The 13,778-nt window shown below is 41.4% G+C and overlaps 1 protein-coding gene across 1 annotated transcript in view; it reads right to left on the reverse strand.

Annotated features, from left to right (window-relative positions):
* The window catches only part of dock4b (dedicator of cytokinesis 4b), a 118,430-nt gene that overhangs the window by 58,628 nt on the left and 46,024 nt on the right, over positions 1-13,778 (reverse strand). The window contains 5 exon segments of the mRNA XM_034074670.2: positions 4,452-4,540; positions 5,431-5,563; positions 5,656-5,716; positions 5,859-5,940; positions 10,334-10,485. Of these exon segments, the coding sequence (XP_033930561.1) occupies positions 4,452-4,540; positions 5,431-5,563; positions 5,656-5,716; positions 5,859-5,940; positions 10,334-10,485 (517 nt within the window).

The following is a 13,778-nucleotide window of genomic DNA, read 5'->3' on the forward strand; positions in this document are numbered from 1 at the left end:
ATGTCTTTTAATTACAGAAAACAGCGAGAAAAAGCGTTAAAATTTAGCTTTAGGTTTAGCTTGAGCTAGCTCAGCTAGAGTATAGTTAGTGTGATGGTGCGTCTAGTGTTCACGTAAGTGTAGTAACTGTGGTTTGGCTTGGTTTAAGGCTTGGTCTTGTAGCTTCTGCAAAGTTTACATCCCTTTTCGATACATTTAACATTTTATGTCGTAATACTTTCATGTGGTAAAACAGACAGTAACAAATCAGAAACTGGTCTGAGCTTTGACCAAATGTATGGGAAATGCGGTTTGGCTTTGTAAGGCAGTACACAGCTCTGCATTATATGGCAAAGATTATATCTGGAAGGAAATCAACAAAAAAAAAAACTTGGAACATGAAAAAACAAAACAAAGAGACCATCAGTGTGTGGTGTTGGTAAATGTGAAGGTTGAAAGGAGAGTCCCATTATGTTGAGGGGTGATTTTTGGGCCTCATCTGCATCCCCCTTAATGTTGATCAAGCCCTTAGCATGTATACACCAACTCACACGCACAAGGAGGCTCATCATGGTACTGCTGGGCTACAATTAGGCAAACCAGCCTCATAGCTATTCTCTTCAGTAGAAGTACTGTAGCTGACTGTAAAAAAGTCAACCTTTGATGCCCTCAGCCAACCCAGTGTGCCTCTTCACAAACTCCAAAAACAAAGGAAAATAAAACACAAAAACAAAACAGTGGCGTTGTCGCAGCCTCTTTTGTCACTGCCTACGCTCGTGGAGGTGGGAGCTGAATTATCTACGTGTCCTGACTCATGCAAAGCCAGATTCTTATGAAACCCTTTTTTTTTTTGGATAACATGAAATCAACATCGCCGCTATCATCTCCCTCTCTCGTCTTTTAAATTACCCCAAAAGCCCCCCTGATGCCTGAAAGAGGCGAGTAAACAAAATGGAGGTAGCCATTAGTCCACATGTGAACAAAATACCTGTCTCACTGCTTCTTTATTACCCATCAGCCCAGGGTTCTTTACAGTGGCGACTGGTCATTAGGGGCAGGTGGGGCACAACCCAGATTTTTGTCCAGAAGGATAGGCAAATGGACTTCATCTTCAAGACAAGGTAAGACCACCATTTTATTGAAAATGGGATCTTACTAAGAGAGAACAATTCAATATTTAAATGATAACATTACATGTTTTGGGTATCCTTCTGTTGAACTGTCTGTTTAAAATTAATTGAAGCATCAGACTAAAGAAGCATTTGAAAATAATATTATATTTCGATTTAGGTCAAAATATAATATTTGTAAACCTGAAGAGTCAGTGCCAGTGCCTCACCAGCCATGAACCTCACTGCAGAAGCTTATATATCGACATCTGAGTTTTTTGTGCCCCACCACATTTGTACATATAGAAACGCCACTGGTTCTTTATATTTTAAGGGCATTGCATTTGTCTCTCCCTGGCTAATTGGCTGCTAATAGGAGACTTCTGGCACACTGCTAGCTCTGTTTAAAAGGAGAACCACACAGCGAGACAGCTTCACACACACACCAGGATGCACAACACGCTCATACAAATATGGCAAGGTGCACACAATAATAAAGAAGTCCACTGATGTACACACAAACACACTTACGTTATCTCACAACAATGTACACTCAGTTTAATTGCCCTCCTGACACTAAGTGTAATAAATTGTCGCCCTTAAATTATGTATGTTTCATAACTCCGGCACGGACGTTTTCACGGGGACAAAGTGGAGAGGAGACACCGACCTGTTTTCTAAAGATGAAATATTCTCTCCAGTTGGCACATTGTGTGTCGGGGCCAGACAAGCGGCTCAAGTGTTATCTGTGCTGTTATGTTGCTCAGCGGTAGAGTAATTGCCCTTTGGGAGGAATTGACTGTTCAGACAAGGAAGTACCCGGTGTAAAGGTGCTGCCAGTGATGTTGAGCACAGCTGTTCTGAATGTACAGGGAGCACAGTGAAAGTACAGCGATTGAGTAACCTTGTTTTTGTTTTTTATGTGTGTAAGATATTGCACATGTGGTGTTTCCTGGATTTTGTTTTGGGCCAACACCAAACTTGTGTCCGCATATAACTATTTTTTACACAATACTACAACTTTTAAAATTGCATAGCTCTTCCCCTTATTAATTCCGGTATAACGCACATATTTATTTACAGAATTAATAATCATATTCTTGAAGTATTTTGTTTTCTGTATATTTTGATTCTTGTAAACAGTTTTTAAAAGTTTTTTTTATTTACATTTTTTTTTTTTTTTTACATTTGAATGTCTCTTTCTGTGTTCATGTAAGCACCATACCTGCACACCAAAGCAAATTCCTTATATGTATATACACTGAATTATTTAGTTTTTGATTCTAATATGAAACCTCATGTTTACTTCTTAATATCTTAAATTATTCATTTTTTTAAATCAATATCAAATTAATTTACTGTTAATGGCGGAAATAGTTTTTCAACAAACTTGACCTCAAGTATGTTACCTACAGATGCATGACTCTTCTCTATTGCACTCTAAGAGAGGAAACACTGAAGTTAATCAATGGATCAATTCCCCTAAGCTGACAGCTACTCAATAACTCACATCCAGGAGTTTGAGGATAAACTCCTGGAAAAGAATCACTTACACGTGTGTGTGATTCTGTGTGGCTGAACCGGTCTCTGCGGTCCTGCCTTGGGTCTCGTCATGCTGCTTCCCTGATGGCTTCCACAGGACTGTAGCTGACATCCTCGTGGATTCCTCTTCTTATTACAGACACATGCATTTCCTAACATTCGGTCTATATGCTGTAACATGTATTATCTCTTCGATTTCCACACGGCATCTATTGCACGTCTGTCCGTCCTGGGAGAGGGATCCCTCCTCTGTTGCTCTCCCTGAGGTTTCTCCCAAGTTCCCCTTTAAACTGTGGGGTTTCACTGGAAGTTTCTCCTTGTACGATGTGAGGGTCTAAGGACAGAGGGTCTAAGGACAGAGGGTCTGAGGACAGAGGGTCTAAGGACAGAGGGTGTCGTCTTTCTCATACTGATATTCTGAACAACCTGTTCTGTTGTATTTGCTGTAAAGTGTCTCTACTGTAGGCTATTTTTATTATATGTACAGCACTTAGGCTCGGCCAAAAATCGCTTATAAATGTGCTATATAAATAAAACTTGATTTGATTTGATTATTATCTTCCTAATCTGTGTATTTAATTGTTTTTGATAGCGAGAATGATTAATGAAGCTTGAAAATGTCATACATGAGGTTTGAAACACGAACAGAGGAAGCCACATGTCTGCAGAGTCAGCGAGGGAAGGTCTTAACATCAACAATGATATCAGTCTGTATAAAATCTGATAACAAGCTGTGAGAAAACGGCCAGTCGACAGTCTACGCAGCAAATAAAGCTGATGTAAGAGCGTGATAGCGATTGTTGTTGAGTTCAAATGAGATAAGGGAACTGCTAAGTAAGTGGTTGTGTAATATTCCTATTTGTATCTGCTTTATCAGAAATGTATTCTCACTTGTGTTGCACTTATCAGCTCAGCTCCTTACATCTCCATCTATTCACCAGCAGCACCATCATATAGGACTGTGAAGCATTGCAGTGTGAAGATGCTGCTCGGATACCGCACACTGGGTTTAATGGCTTTCTGTCAATCCATTTAATTACTTCAAGATGAATCCCAAGGAAGAGCTGAGTCAGTAGATCAGTCTCACAGAAACCTGGCATTCCACAAATGTCTTCTCCCTCAAACAGTTATCGACTTTTTGACAGAGCAGGTCTCTAAGAATATGCATGATGGAGATGTAAGAATGCAATAAACTCAAAATCAATCCTGTTTTTATGAAACTAGCAGCAAAGTTTGCAAAAACATCATATTTTAGACTTCTAAGACCTGTTGCTGATTTGTACATTTGCCCTATGATGCTGCCCAGACTGTATTTCCACATTAGATTATATATTTGGAGGCTTCATTAAAAGTATATCCCCAGCTTTCATTTTGTTTGCACACAAAAGTTGGTAATAGGATTTATTGAAACGGCAAGGTCTGATATTACGGAACAAACCTCTTCACATTCTTTAAGGTTTAACAACCGAGTGTTCATGTTGCTACAGGAAACTGATGATGCTGTTGTTGACGAAGGTGAAATGCGGCTATTTATATCATCTGAATGCGTTTGCAACAACAGGCTTCCTGCAAACCGGACCATGTGAAGACTGATCCGCTCCCTGAAGGAGGCACTCCAGTCTGACCGGAAGCTGCACAGTAACAGAGCGATGATGCAACTGAGAGGATTAATTTGTGAAATGTGAAAGAAATAAGCCTGCTTATCATCAACAATAGTTAGTTAACCAATCCCACACCTCTAAAGAGACCAGCTTGTAGCATTAGTGGATCCCCTTGTTATATGTGAGGAGGGGAAATGAACGAAACCCGCGTGGTTCTTACCCGAGTTGGAGCCCGACAGGTTGTATCTGGAATTTGCCTTTTTGATGAGGTTCTCATGGATTTGGTGCCACTCACTCTCTGTGTTACACCTGGGACAGAAAGAAGACACTTGTATTTTTGTTGGGGATCACACAAATGCATAAATGATGTTTTAATAAAGAAATGCATTACAAACTGGAAATACAAAACAGAGGTTTTTTTAAATGTTTGGCATTGAGTCCAAACAGCGTTACGGTTTCAAGATGAATCACGCCTCAAGGTGTTGACATCGACAGCTCAACTTCTTCTATTCGATTTGTATACTTAAAAAATAAGTGGGACTCACATAAACAGACCTGTTATTCATTGTCAATATGTATCTAGGGCAGGTGGAGTACAAAACAAACTCTTACAGTATTTACTATGACGTCTTGTCTGGAGGTAAGAACATTCAGCTCAGAACTTTAATGCTAATCCGACTGAAACCTCTCTGGTGTTACTGCAGGTATAAAGGAAGTGTTTGTGTTTCCTTTCAGCTGCACGTATGTGGCCAGTCAGTCTGATCCAGCTATTATTTAGGCCACACTAGCGAGTCATCGAGTGCCTATTTCCATCCCTCGGGGCATGGTGTATTACGTTGGACCACAAAGCTGTTTTACTGTTATTTACTCAAACTAACAAGTGAATGCCTTGAATTGAATTAAACACACATGTTCTGAGAGGGAAAAAAGCATAATGCGTGAATCTTGTTAAACTTGCAGTCACAAAAAGTCTATGGAGGAAGGGGCTTAACATTTTTTGTTTTATTACAAACATACAATTCAATTTAAATGTCCCCATGAAAAAAAGGCACTAAAGTGTTTGGGTAAGCTTTCAAATGTATATCTGAGAAAGAAAGAAAATCGGCAGTTCAGACTCAACCAATCAGACTGAGCCAAGAATCTCCCGGTATATAATTTGGTGTTTTATAATAAAATGCCGGTTGTTTACAGTGACTTACGCATAAACCTTGAGCAGATGGTCATCCTTGGAGTCAGCAGTGAGGAGATCTGCGATGCTGATGACCGCACAGCCAAACGGCCGTCGGTACTGCACGCTGCACAGATTCTTCTTCTCCCCTGCTCCCATTCTCCCTGCACACACAAAGACACACAACGGCACTTTAAACACCAGAGAGACTTGAAAGAAGTGTAGTAAAATAAAGAAGCAGCCTTGTGACTCCCACCTATTCTTATGATGTGCACAACGATGTAGACGTCTTTTCGTAGATCACTGCTTCCCAGATCCTTAAAGACAAACCGGAAAACACACTTTAGTATCAGATCCAATCAGTGTACACAAGCTAGTTCCTTAGCTCTTGTTTCTGTGTATGACGGTACATATCTTTACTTTGCTCCCAATAACTCTAGAGTCATGTTTTGTACTCACCACAAATAGCGTGCATTGTCTTTCTGTCTTCTCTGGCGACTTGGGCAACCCGCTCTTATTCAGCTTGACAAAGAACCTCTCACTGTACCAATGGGGAGACAGAGGGAGAGGAACACACGTTGAGATGAATGGGGTAAAGAGTGAGTGTCATCATAAACAACTGCATCCAAGCCACGGCTCACAGGACACGGAATAAAGATTAGAGACGGTGTCAAACATGTCAAGTTCTGAAGTGTGGGCATCGGAGAAAACGCTTCAAAGTTAAAAGCTTCAAACGAGAGCTGTCTGGAGCTGAATATAAGGCGGGAGAAAGACAGGCAGAGACAGAAGGATGGAGGGAGAGAAAAGGATATCCAAAGCTTGAATTACTGAACCAAATCCCCAGCACAGCATGTCAGGAACACATCCGACAACAAGTACGCGTTTCAGCCCAGACACTGCAATTCAGCAAAAATAGGGAAGGGTTCCAACAACACATGTACAATGTCAATCTTAAAACTGCCACGCTTGTGGTCATAAATCCTCTGGTAGTGACGGCGCTATACTGACACCATAATGAGCAATTTAATAAAGACAGAAACGTTGAAAATGAACCTGATAGAAGCTGTATGTTTATTATTAATGTACCCACTGCCTCTCTAATTGTACAGCTATTAAGTCTGAAAGAACAGTATTGGACACATTCAAAACATGTCCTCATAATGGAGCTTTTAGTAAAAGGAAGAACAACATTTTTTCAGAAATCACCCTGAGGGTACCAAAAACGTCACTCGAGCCAATAGTTACATATTACATATTACAATCAGGACCAAAAACACACTAGTAGCATTACAGAAGAAAGTTAGGGTATCACCACGGTCGTTGGGATGCATCTTCTGAGGGATGATAATGAAGACGACATAAGAGGAATATACTGATCCTCAACGGGAATTTAAAACGTTTTTTCTGTACAAAATGTTATGGCAATGTATTTAATAGTTGGCATTTCAGTTCGGACCAACATGGCTGAAAAACCAACCAATTTGGAAGTACATTTTCTGGCTTGTCTGACTAGGTTTGGAAAGTTGGAGAGTATGAACTTACTCGAAATAACCACTCTGGCCTCAAATGCCCCGTACCCCGCCATTCGTGCAGGCGAGGAAATTGAGTGCATGTCGGGCGAAAGCACCGAAAAGGACGAACACAGATCGCCTTTTCATTCTCTTTGTACCCGGTCCTCTCTCTGTCTCTATCTCACACAAACGCTTTAAAAAGAGAGGCGGCCGAGGCTTCCTGCTGGGCTCGTCTCATCCTGGCTGGCGAGCGGAGGCCTAATCCAGTTAGGTGACTTTCACAGTCCGCCGATAAGCAGAGAGAAAACCTTGTAATGCACCAGCGCCTGGCAACGAGCCAAGTCTCTGGCAAGCTACAGTCGCCCCATTCACACAAGAGCAGAATTCACCACGACAGATCCTATATAACTTCCTACTACATAAGGCGACAATGGATTAGGATGTGTTATAACAGCCTGAGCAACTAAAAGCAGTAACTACAAGCGCTTTAGAGTTGCCATGATGTAAATAAGAGGCTGCTTCCTGCACTGTAATTCAGTCTTTTGTGTATGTAGGGCAGTGTGTACCCATGTTTGAATTAATTAAGCTGCTCATGATTAATTATATAAATGTGCATGATTTTTCATACATGTATTCCTTCTGTACAGTTTCCCTTGTATCGTCCGTATTGGAATGAGTCGATTGGATTTGGATGCGGTTGTCCCTCATTAGCTGCACTCTGTAACTTTCCGGGCCATTTATCCAGCCATACAGTATGGAGAAGGATTCCTTTGCATTAGGCATGAGACGTGCTCACTTTTTCCCCAACCCTAATTAGTGCTCCATTGTTGAAACCCCAACTGCCAATTAACAGCCACTCCTGCAAACCACGGACGCACGTGCACGCTTTTTAACGCTCCCTGCCGCTGAGTTTCCCCTCACAGCTGCAGCGTGTTGATCAGCCGAGCTAAGAGGACCAGTGTCCCCCCTGTGGGACCTTATCTTCCTCTATCACCGGTCAAATTAACATAATGTGAATGGCCGATTTTTCCTCCCCTCTGGGACCGCACGGCGCTCCCTATTCCCTCTCCTGGTATCGATGATTGCATTAGGAGCTGTGCGCTCACCCGGTGAGGGGGCGGTGGGGGGGTGGGGCAGCGCCTGGTGTGTAAAATACTGGCTAAATTAACTGCCACTGTTGCTTTTCCTCCCCCTCGCCCTAAATCTACCCGAGAGGCCGTGTAGGAAAGACGGGGAAATGCCAAGACAGTGGAGTGAACAGGTAGGGAACACACAACCTACCAATTACATGTGTCGAAAACACACACTGGGCCTCTGTTGTCCACACAGAAATAACACACACATGTGTAGTTGAGCAGAAAGAGCAACAGGATCATGTGTGAGCATGGTAGAGTGTGTGTCCTGCTGGAATAGCCAGACAAGGAGCCTGTATTCAACACAAAGAAGCTCCCATGGTGCACAGGGGCTGCTGGTGTTGGCATGGTACTGAGAAGACGGGTCGGACCCCCATCTGGTTTCTGATACACACACACACACACACACACACACTCACAGGAAACCACCAGCACAGAAGGAAGTGTCGAAATGGCTCCATGCCAGGCATCTTGAACAAGTGTGTGTGTGTGTGTGTGTGTGTGTGTGTGTGTGTGTGTGTGTGTGTGTGTGTGTGTGTGTGTGTGTGTGTGTGTGTGTGTGTGTGTGTGTGTGACCAGACAGTGAGGGACAATGTTGGCGAGCTGCCATGCCGAGATTTCCCTCAAAGACGGAAAGGCACAATGGTTGAATCTCTGATTGCCTTTTCCCTCAAAACCCCCCCAAACATATATGTAATTAGCCCACCGAGTAGAGCTTTGTATATCTGTGTGTTGCTATAATGTTTAATTGTTATATTAGCTTAACAGCTAAAGCCCATTTCATTCTGTTTAAGAGAATGAGCAGTGAATCCATGTCCAATGGGTGCACATCCCCAAGTGCACATCAAGTGAAACTTAATGGCACACCACTGGAGTCTACAGTAATTACCCACCTAGACAAAATAGAGGCTGGGAATAGTCTGGAAAATCATTATTGTTAAACATTTAAACAAAAGGCTGCACACTAGGGCCGTTTAGAAACACTTAGGAAGGAAGATGTATTTTGGGCCAAATTAAAACATGCAGATGTAACTTCTCTTTCTCTAAACGTGTTATAATAGAACCTCTGTGCGGTTATTAATGTTAGAGAGGAAACCAAACACTCTTTATGCAAGGTTTAAAGAGACCAAGGTCAACCAAGTTCGCTCAAACGTTGCATGTTGCGTCAGTGATATGATGAATAATGTATTGTATTCAGTAGAAACAGAAATGGAGCCACTGCGTGCTGAAAGATTATAATAAAACAATGAGTCCCATCAATGTCACCCTTATTCCTCTGATGTGACCCTATGGGGCGGAGAGTCAGCGTCAAACACGAGCATGACTTATCAAAAGAACTTCCAGCTCATGTTTCAACCCACTCGTTTCCCTTGCCTGACGAACTCACTTGTTTGTGACATGAAATGGAATTCTCTCCGCTTTGAACTCTGAAACCGGGGAGTTTAAACACAGTCTTTTATTTGGCCGACACCCCGTCAGGAGCACGTGGGCGTGTGTGTGACGCTTGCAGACTCCCGGAGGGGATAGGCTCTTTTATGTGGACAGCAAGGACACTTTTTATATGACTAAATAGCACGGCCTTGCCCACTTTTATGTGTCCAAGTGCGCTTTAACAACCTCCTTCACTTAATGAATCTTCATGAATATAATTAAAGCAGTCTTCCTGACAGAAGGTGGAGCCTTGAAATGTCCCCCCTGCAATCACTGACCCACCTCGCTGACATCGCCATGGATACATGAGCTAACATAATAGCCTTTGAGAGTACAAAACAACAGAAATCACCTCACTTCCTGTCACAGTAATGAAATGTTTATAACCTAGGAATATTAATGAGGCAAATATTGTTTCTAGTATAGGGAAGTGATGCATTTGCCATTACAATTAGATCAAAGGGGCCTATTCTGCTCATTTTCAAGGTTATATTTCTATTGAGTGTCTCTACTGTGACATGTCTCTAAGCTTTAATATTCAAAACTTTTTTTCTCATACTGCCAGAGCCCAGTCTGCTCTGATTGGTTAGCTGGCCAGCCCTGCTGTGATTGGTCATCCGCTTAGAGATGTCCCGCCCCTCAGCCTATCATGTACAATGTGTAGCAGCGCTAGTGGTACATAGTGATGTTACTATGTTACAAAAGTAAACAAAGGAGCCTAATGGAGGCGTTTCAGCCATGGACTTTGGGATCTTACCCTTTTAGACCATTGACATGCACTAAAACCTTTATAGAACACTATAGGAAAGGGAAAACACACTGGCTTCTTTAAGGGGGATTATTTTCTCGTTGCATATACCTGAGTGGCCGGTTCTCCCGTCCATCATAAATATGGAAGAAGACTTCTAGCTCCTCCCCCAGATTGGCGCTCATCAGACTCTTTACATGGACAAACAGGTGGTGGGTGCTGGCGGGCGCCGGGATCTCCTTCTTACGGTGCCGGTGTTCCATCTGCAGAGGAGAGCAGAACATAAGTACAACTCAATGTCATAACTGTATTCATTAGATAGAAATATACGTGTGCTGTGCTGTTTGGATATCGGATTGAAGGGTTGGATTTGGGGAGGTTAAAAAAACAGCAAAATCTATAAGCTCTAAATCCCCAAAGCTCAAATACACTTGAAAAACAACATGTGGTTACATCTTGTTTAATACCGGCCTATCACATTCCAGAGCTGCTGTGTTTAGTGAGTTTTACAGTCGGAGATAAATAACATCCCACCGAGACACCTCACGCCTGGGAGGAGCTTTGCTGCAGATTTGCATATATATTTGAAGACCAAGGCTGAGATATAGATTTTGTTGATATAGATCGAGGTAATATAGCGTGTAATATAATATTGCAGACTGTCAGCAGCACCACAGGCTTTAGGCTTTAGTTCAAACTCTATTTTCTGATGAGTTCTTTGTTGCAAACATGGTTCAAAACAAAGAAATGGGACCCGAGATGCACAAATTGCTCTGTACACAGATTCATATACAATGTATACAAGTATTTATACTTTATAATACACACAGAAATGTATAGGAACCTATTCACTCCAACACAAACTGATTTAGCCCCAAAACATGTCTTCTACTTTATTTATTTACCTGGAGCGTTTATCTTTTAGTACGTTAATTATTTTCTTGACACAAAGAAATAATAGTCTAATTTGCATCCCTTTAAAGTGGTTGCTTAATCTTAGAGAAACAGAAGCACTAAAATGCACACAGTATATGGAGAGTCAGACCGTACAAAGTTGCGTCACAGTGAATGTTAGGGCTGTGTATGATAACATTACATTTCATTTCATTTCTATTTGTCCCGCTCATGGTACGCAAAACCAAATGTACAACAATTGCCATAAAACATGACTCCACCATTGAGCGAAAAGGAGCAGGGAGAAGAATAACATCTTATGTGACCTGCCCCTTTCTAAAAAAAACAAATAAATACAAATAGATGCCCTTCATACTAATTTTTTTTTTTTTTTTTTGTTTACAGACAAACATAACAGTATCTTAGGATACTAAGAGAAACACAAAAAAAAAAACTTATTTCCCACTTGACGGTTAACGGAAAGAAACAAAACAACACCAAAACATCACATGTATAAGGAAAAGAAAAGTGCAACACCCTTATCTGAGTCCTACTGGAGAACATATTTAGTCGATCTATTTTCAAAAAAGATCAATACATCTCACACAGCATGGTGATGTGATGTGAATACCATCCAGATCATCGCGCACATTGCAGCTCTGTATATGAGAGGTTCATCCTAATCTGTTGTCAACATCCAAAAATACAAGGGCAAACACACACATACACACACACACACACACACACACACACACACACACACACACACACACACACACACACACACACACACACACACACACACACACACACACACACACACACACACACACACACACACACACACCAGATGGCCAGTAAAGCCACTGCCAAATTGTGCCCCGCATTCACTTCTGTAGTGGGATGTAAGGAGATGCAGATGGGGAGCAAAAGGGGGGATGAGGAGTGAAGGAAAGGAAGAGAGTAAAGAAACTGCAATGGTGAAGTGGTGCAAAGAATTGCCAGAGACAATTGGGATCAATAGTCGAAAACTGCAACAACAACAAAAAAAGTGCAATTGCAAATACAAATAGATTTGTTAAGCACTTTGGCTTCAGGTGACATTTTGATGGGTGGTAGTGAAGAAGCAACCATGTGGGATCCCTGTTGTTTGTGTATTTAAAGCAATAGGTCAACATTTTTTGAAATACGTTTACCGTACTTTTCGGACTATAAACCGCGACTTTTTTCCCCATTTTTTGTGTACAGCTAACAGCCACTAGGGAACCTCCTAAATCTATGGATTTTACAGGTAAAATTAACCACCTTAACGCTATGGGCTCTATGACCGGTCCGCGCCCGCCACCTTTAAGCGGCGGGCTCCAGCAGGAAAAGCTGGAGGCCGGAAAAGAGTGAGACAGGTAGCGCGCCAAAGTAAAAGTGGAACCGAGAGACAGAACGAGAGCAAGACAGACGGACAATTTAGCTGCTGCGGCTTATATGCAGGTGCGCTTTATAGTCCGAAAAGTACGGTAGTGCCTTATTGCCAAGAGGTATAAAAAAAGGTCAGGTTAACTCTCTCCTGTTAAATGTAGTTTAGCTTACAGAATAGAAACAAGGGGAAACCGCTATCTTGGCTCTGTCCAAATGTAACTAAATCCTCCTGGAAAATAATCTTAAACTCACAAATTGTTTTGTAATGTTTGTTTAGTCTGTACAAAAACTTGGGTGTAAAAACAACTGAATACTGTTCTGGATTATTTCTAGGCCACAACGAGTTACTTCCTGGAAGCACAGCCTGTTGTTTGGTTAGGCTAGCTCTTTCAACACGTTTCCAGTCTTAATGCTAAGCTAAGACTAGCATTTTAGCTTAATTTTGATGATTCTTTGAAATAACTGTTGCGAGGAATCTGTAAAAAAAAGTCTGCAAAGCTTTCATTTACTTAACTTGTCATTTGTTTAGAAATGCAGGGTGGGAAGTAAATGTTAAATATCCAACCTGAAAGCATTGGCTGAGAAATACATTTGGATTATTATGATTTGGACATGGGTTTATATTCCTGGTTCTGTATCCAATTATTTAATGCATACAATTGCAAACAAAAAATGCGAAAACCTTATTACAAATGTACTTTTTAGCAGATACAAAAAAAATCTATTTACTGCAATCAGATTATCATTTGTCTTGTGTCAAAAAGTAAAACCTTAGACAAATAATATGCAACAAAATACTACATTACCGATATGCTGTCTTGCCTAGAATTACCATTTGACAATGTTACGTTGACAAGAGGGCAACAAAATGTTACCTCGGATAAGTATCTGAAATCATTCATGTGTATGCCAAAAGGAGAGGAAAAGTGCCAAGAGGGTTTGGAAATCAATCTAAAATGTATGTATGACTGTACTATAACAATATAAACATATGAACATCACAAATCATTAAACAAGTGCAATATCTGTCAACGGGATGAACGTGTTTTGTATTGTCCTGACTGAGGTCCCAGGAGGAACTGGAGAACTGTAACAACTAAGCCTAACACTGTTTTGACCAGATCACTCATTCTCTACACAACAGGGAAGCTGCTGCTTTTTGACGCAGAAGGACTGGGTCTGGAAAGGCCTTAATTCATGCTGTGGGATTTTATTACGAGGTTATTCTCAGTGTGTCATTTAAGCCGCC

This window comes from Pseudochaenichthys georgianus, chromosome 23, assembly GCF_902827115.2.
Source record: "Pseudochaenichthys georgianus chromosome 23, fPseGeo1.2, whole genome shotgun sequence".
Lineage (NCBI taxonomy): Eukaryota > Metazoa > Chordata > Actinopteri > Perciformes > Channichthyidae > Pseudochaenichthys > Pseudochaenichthys georgianus.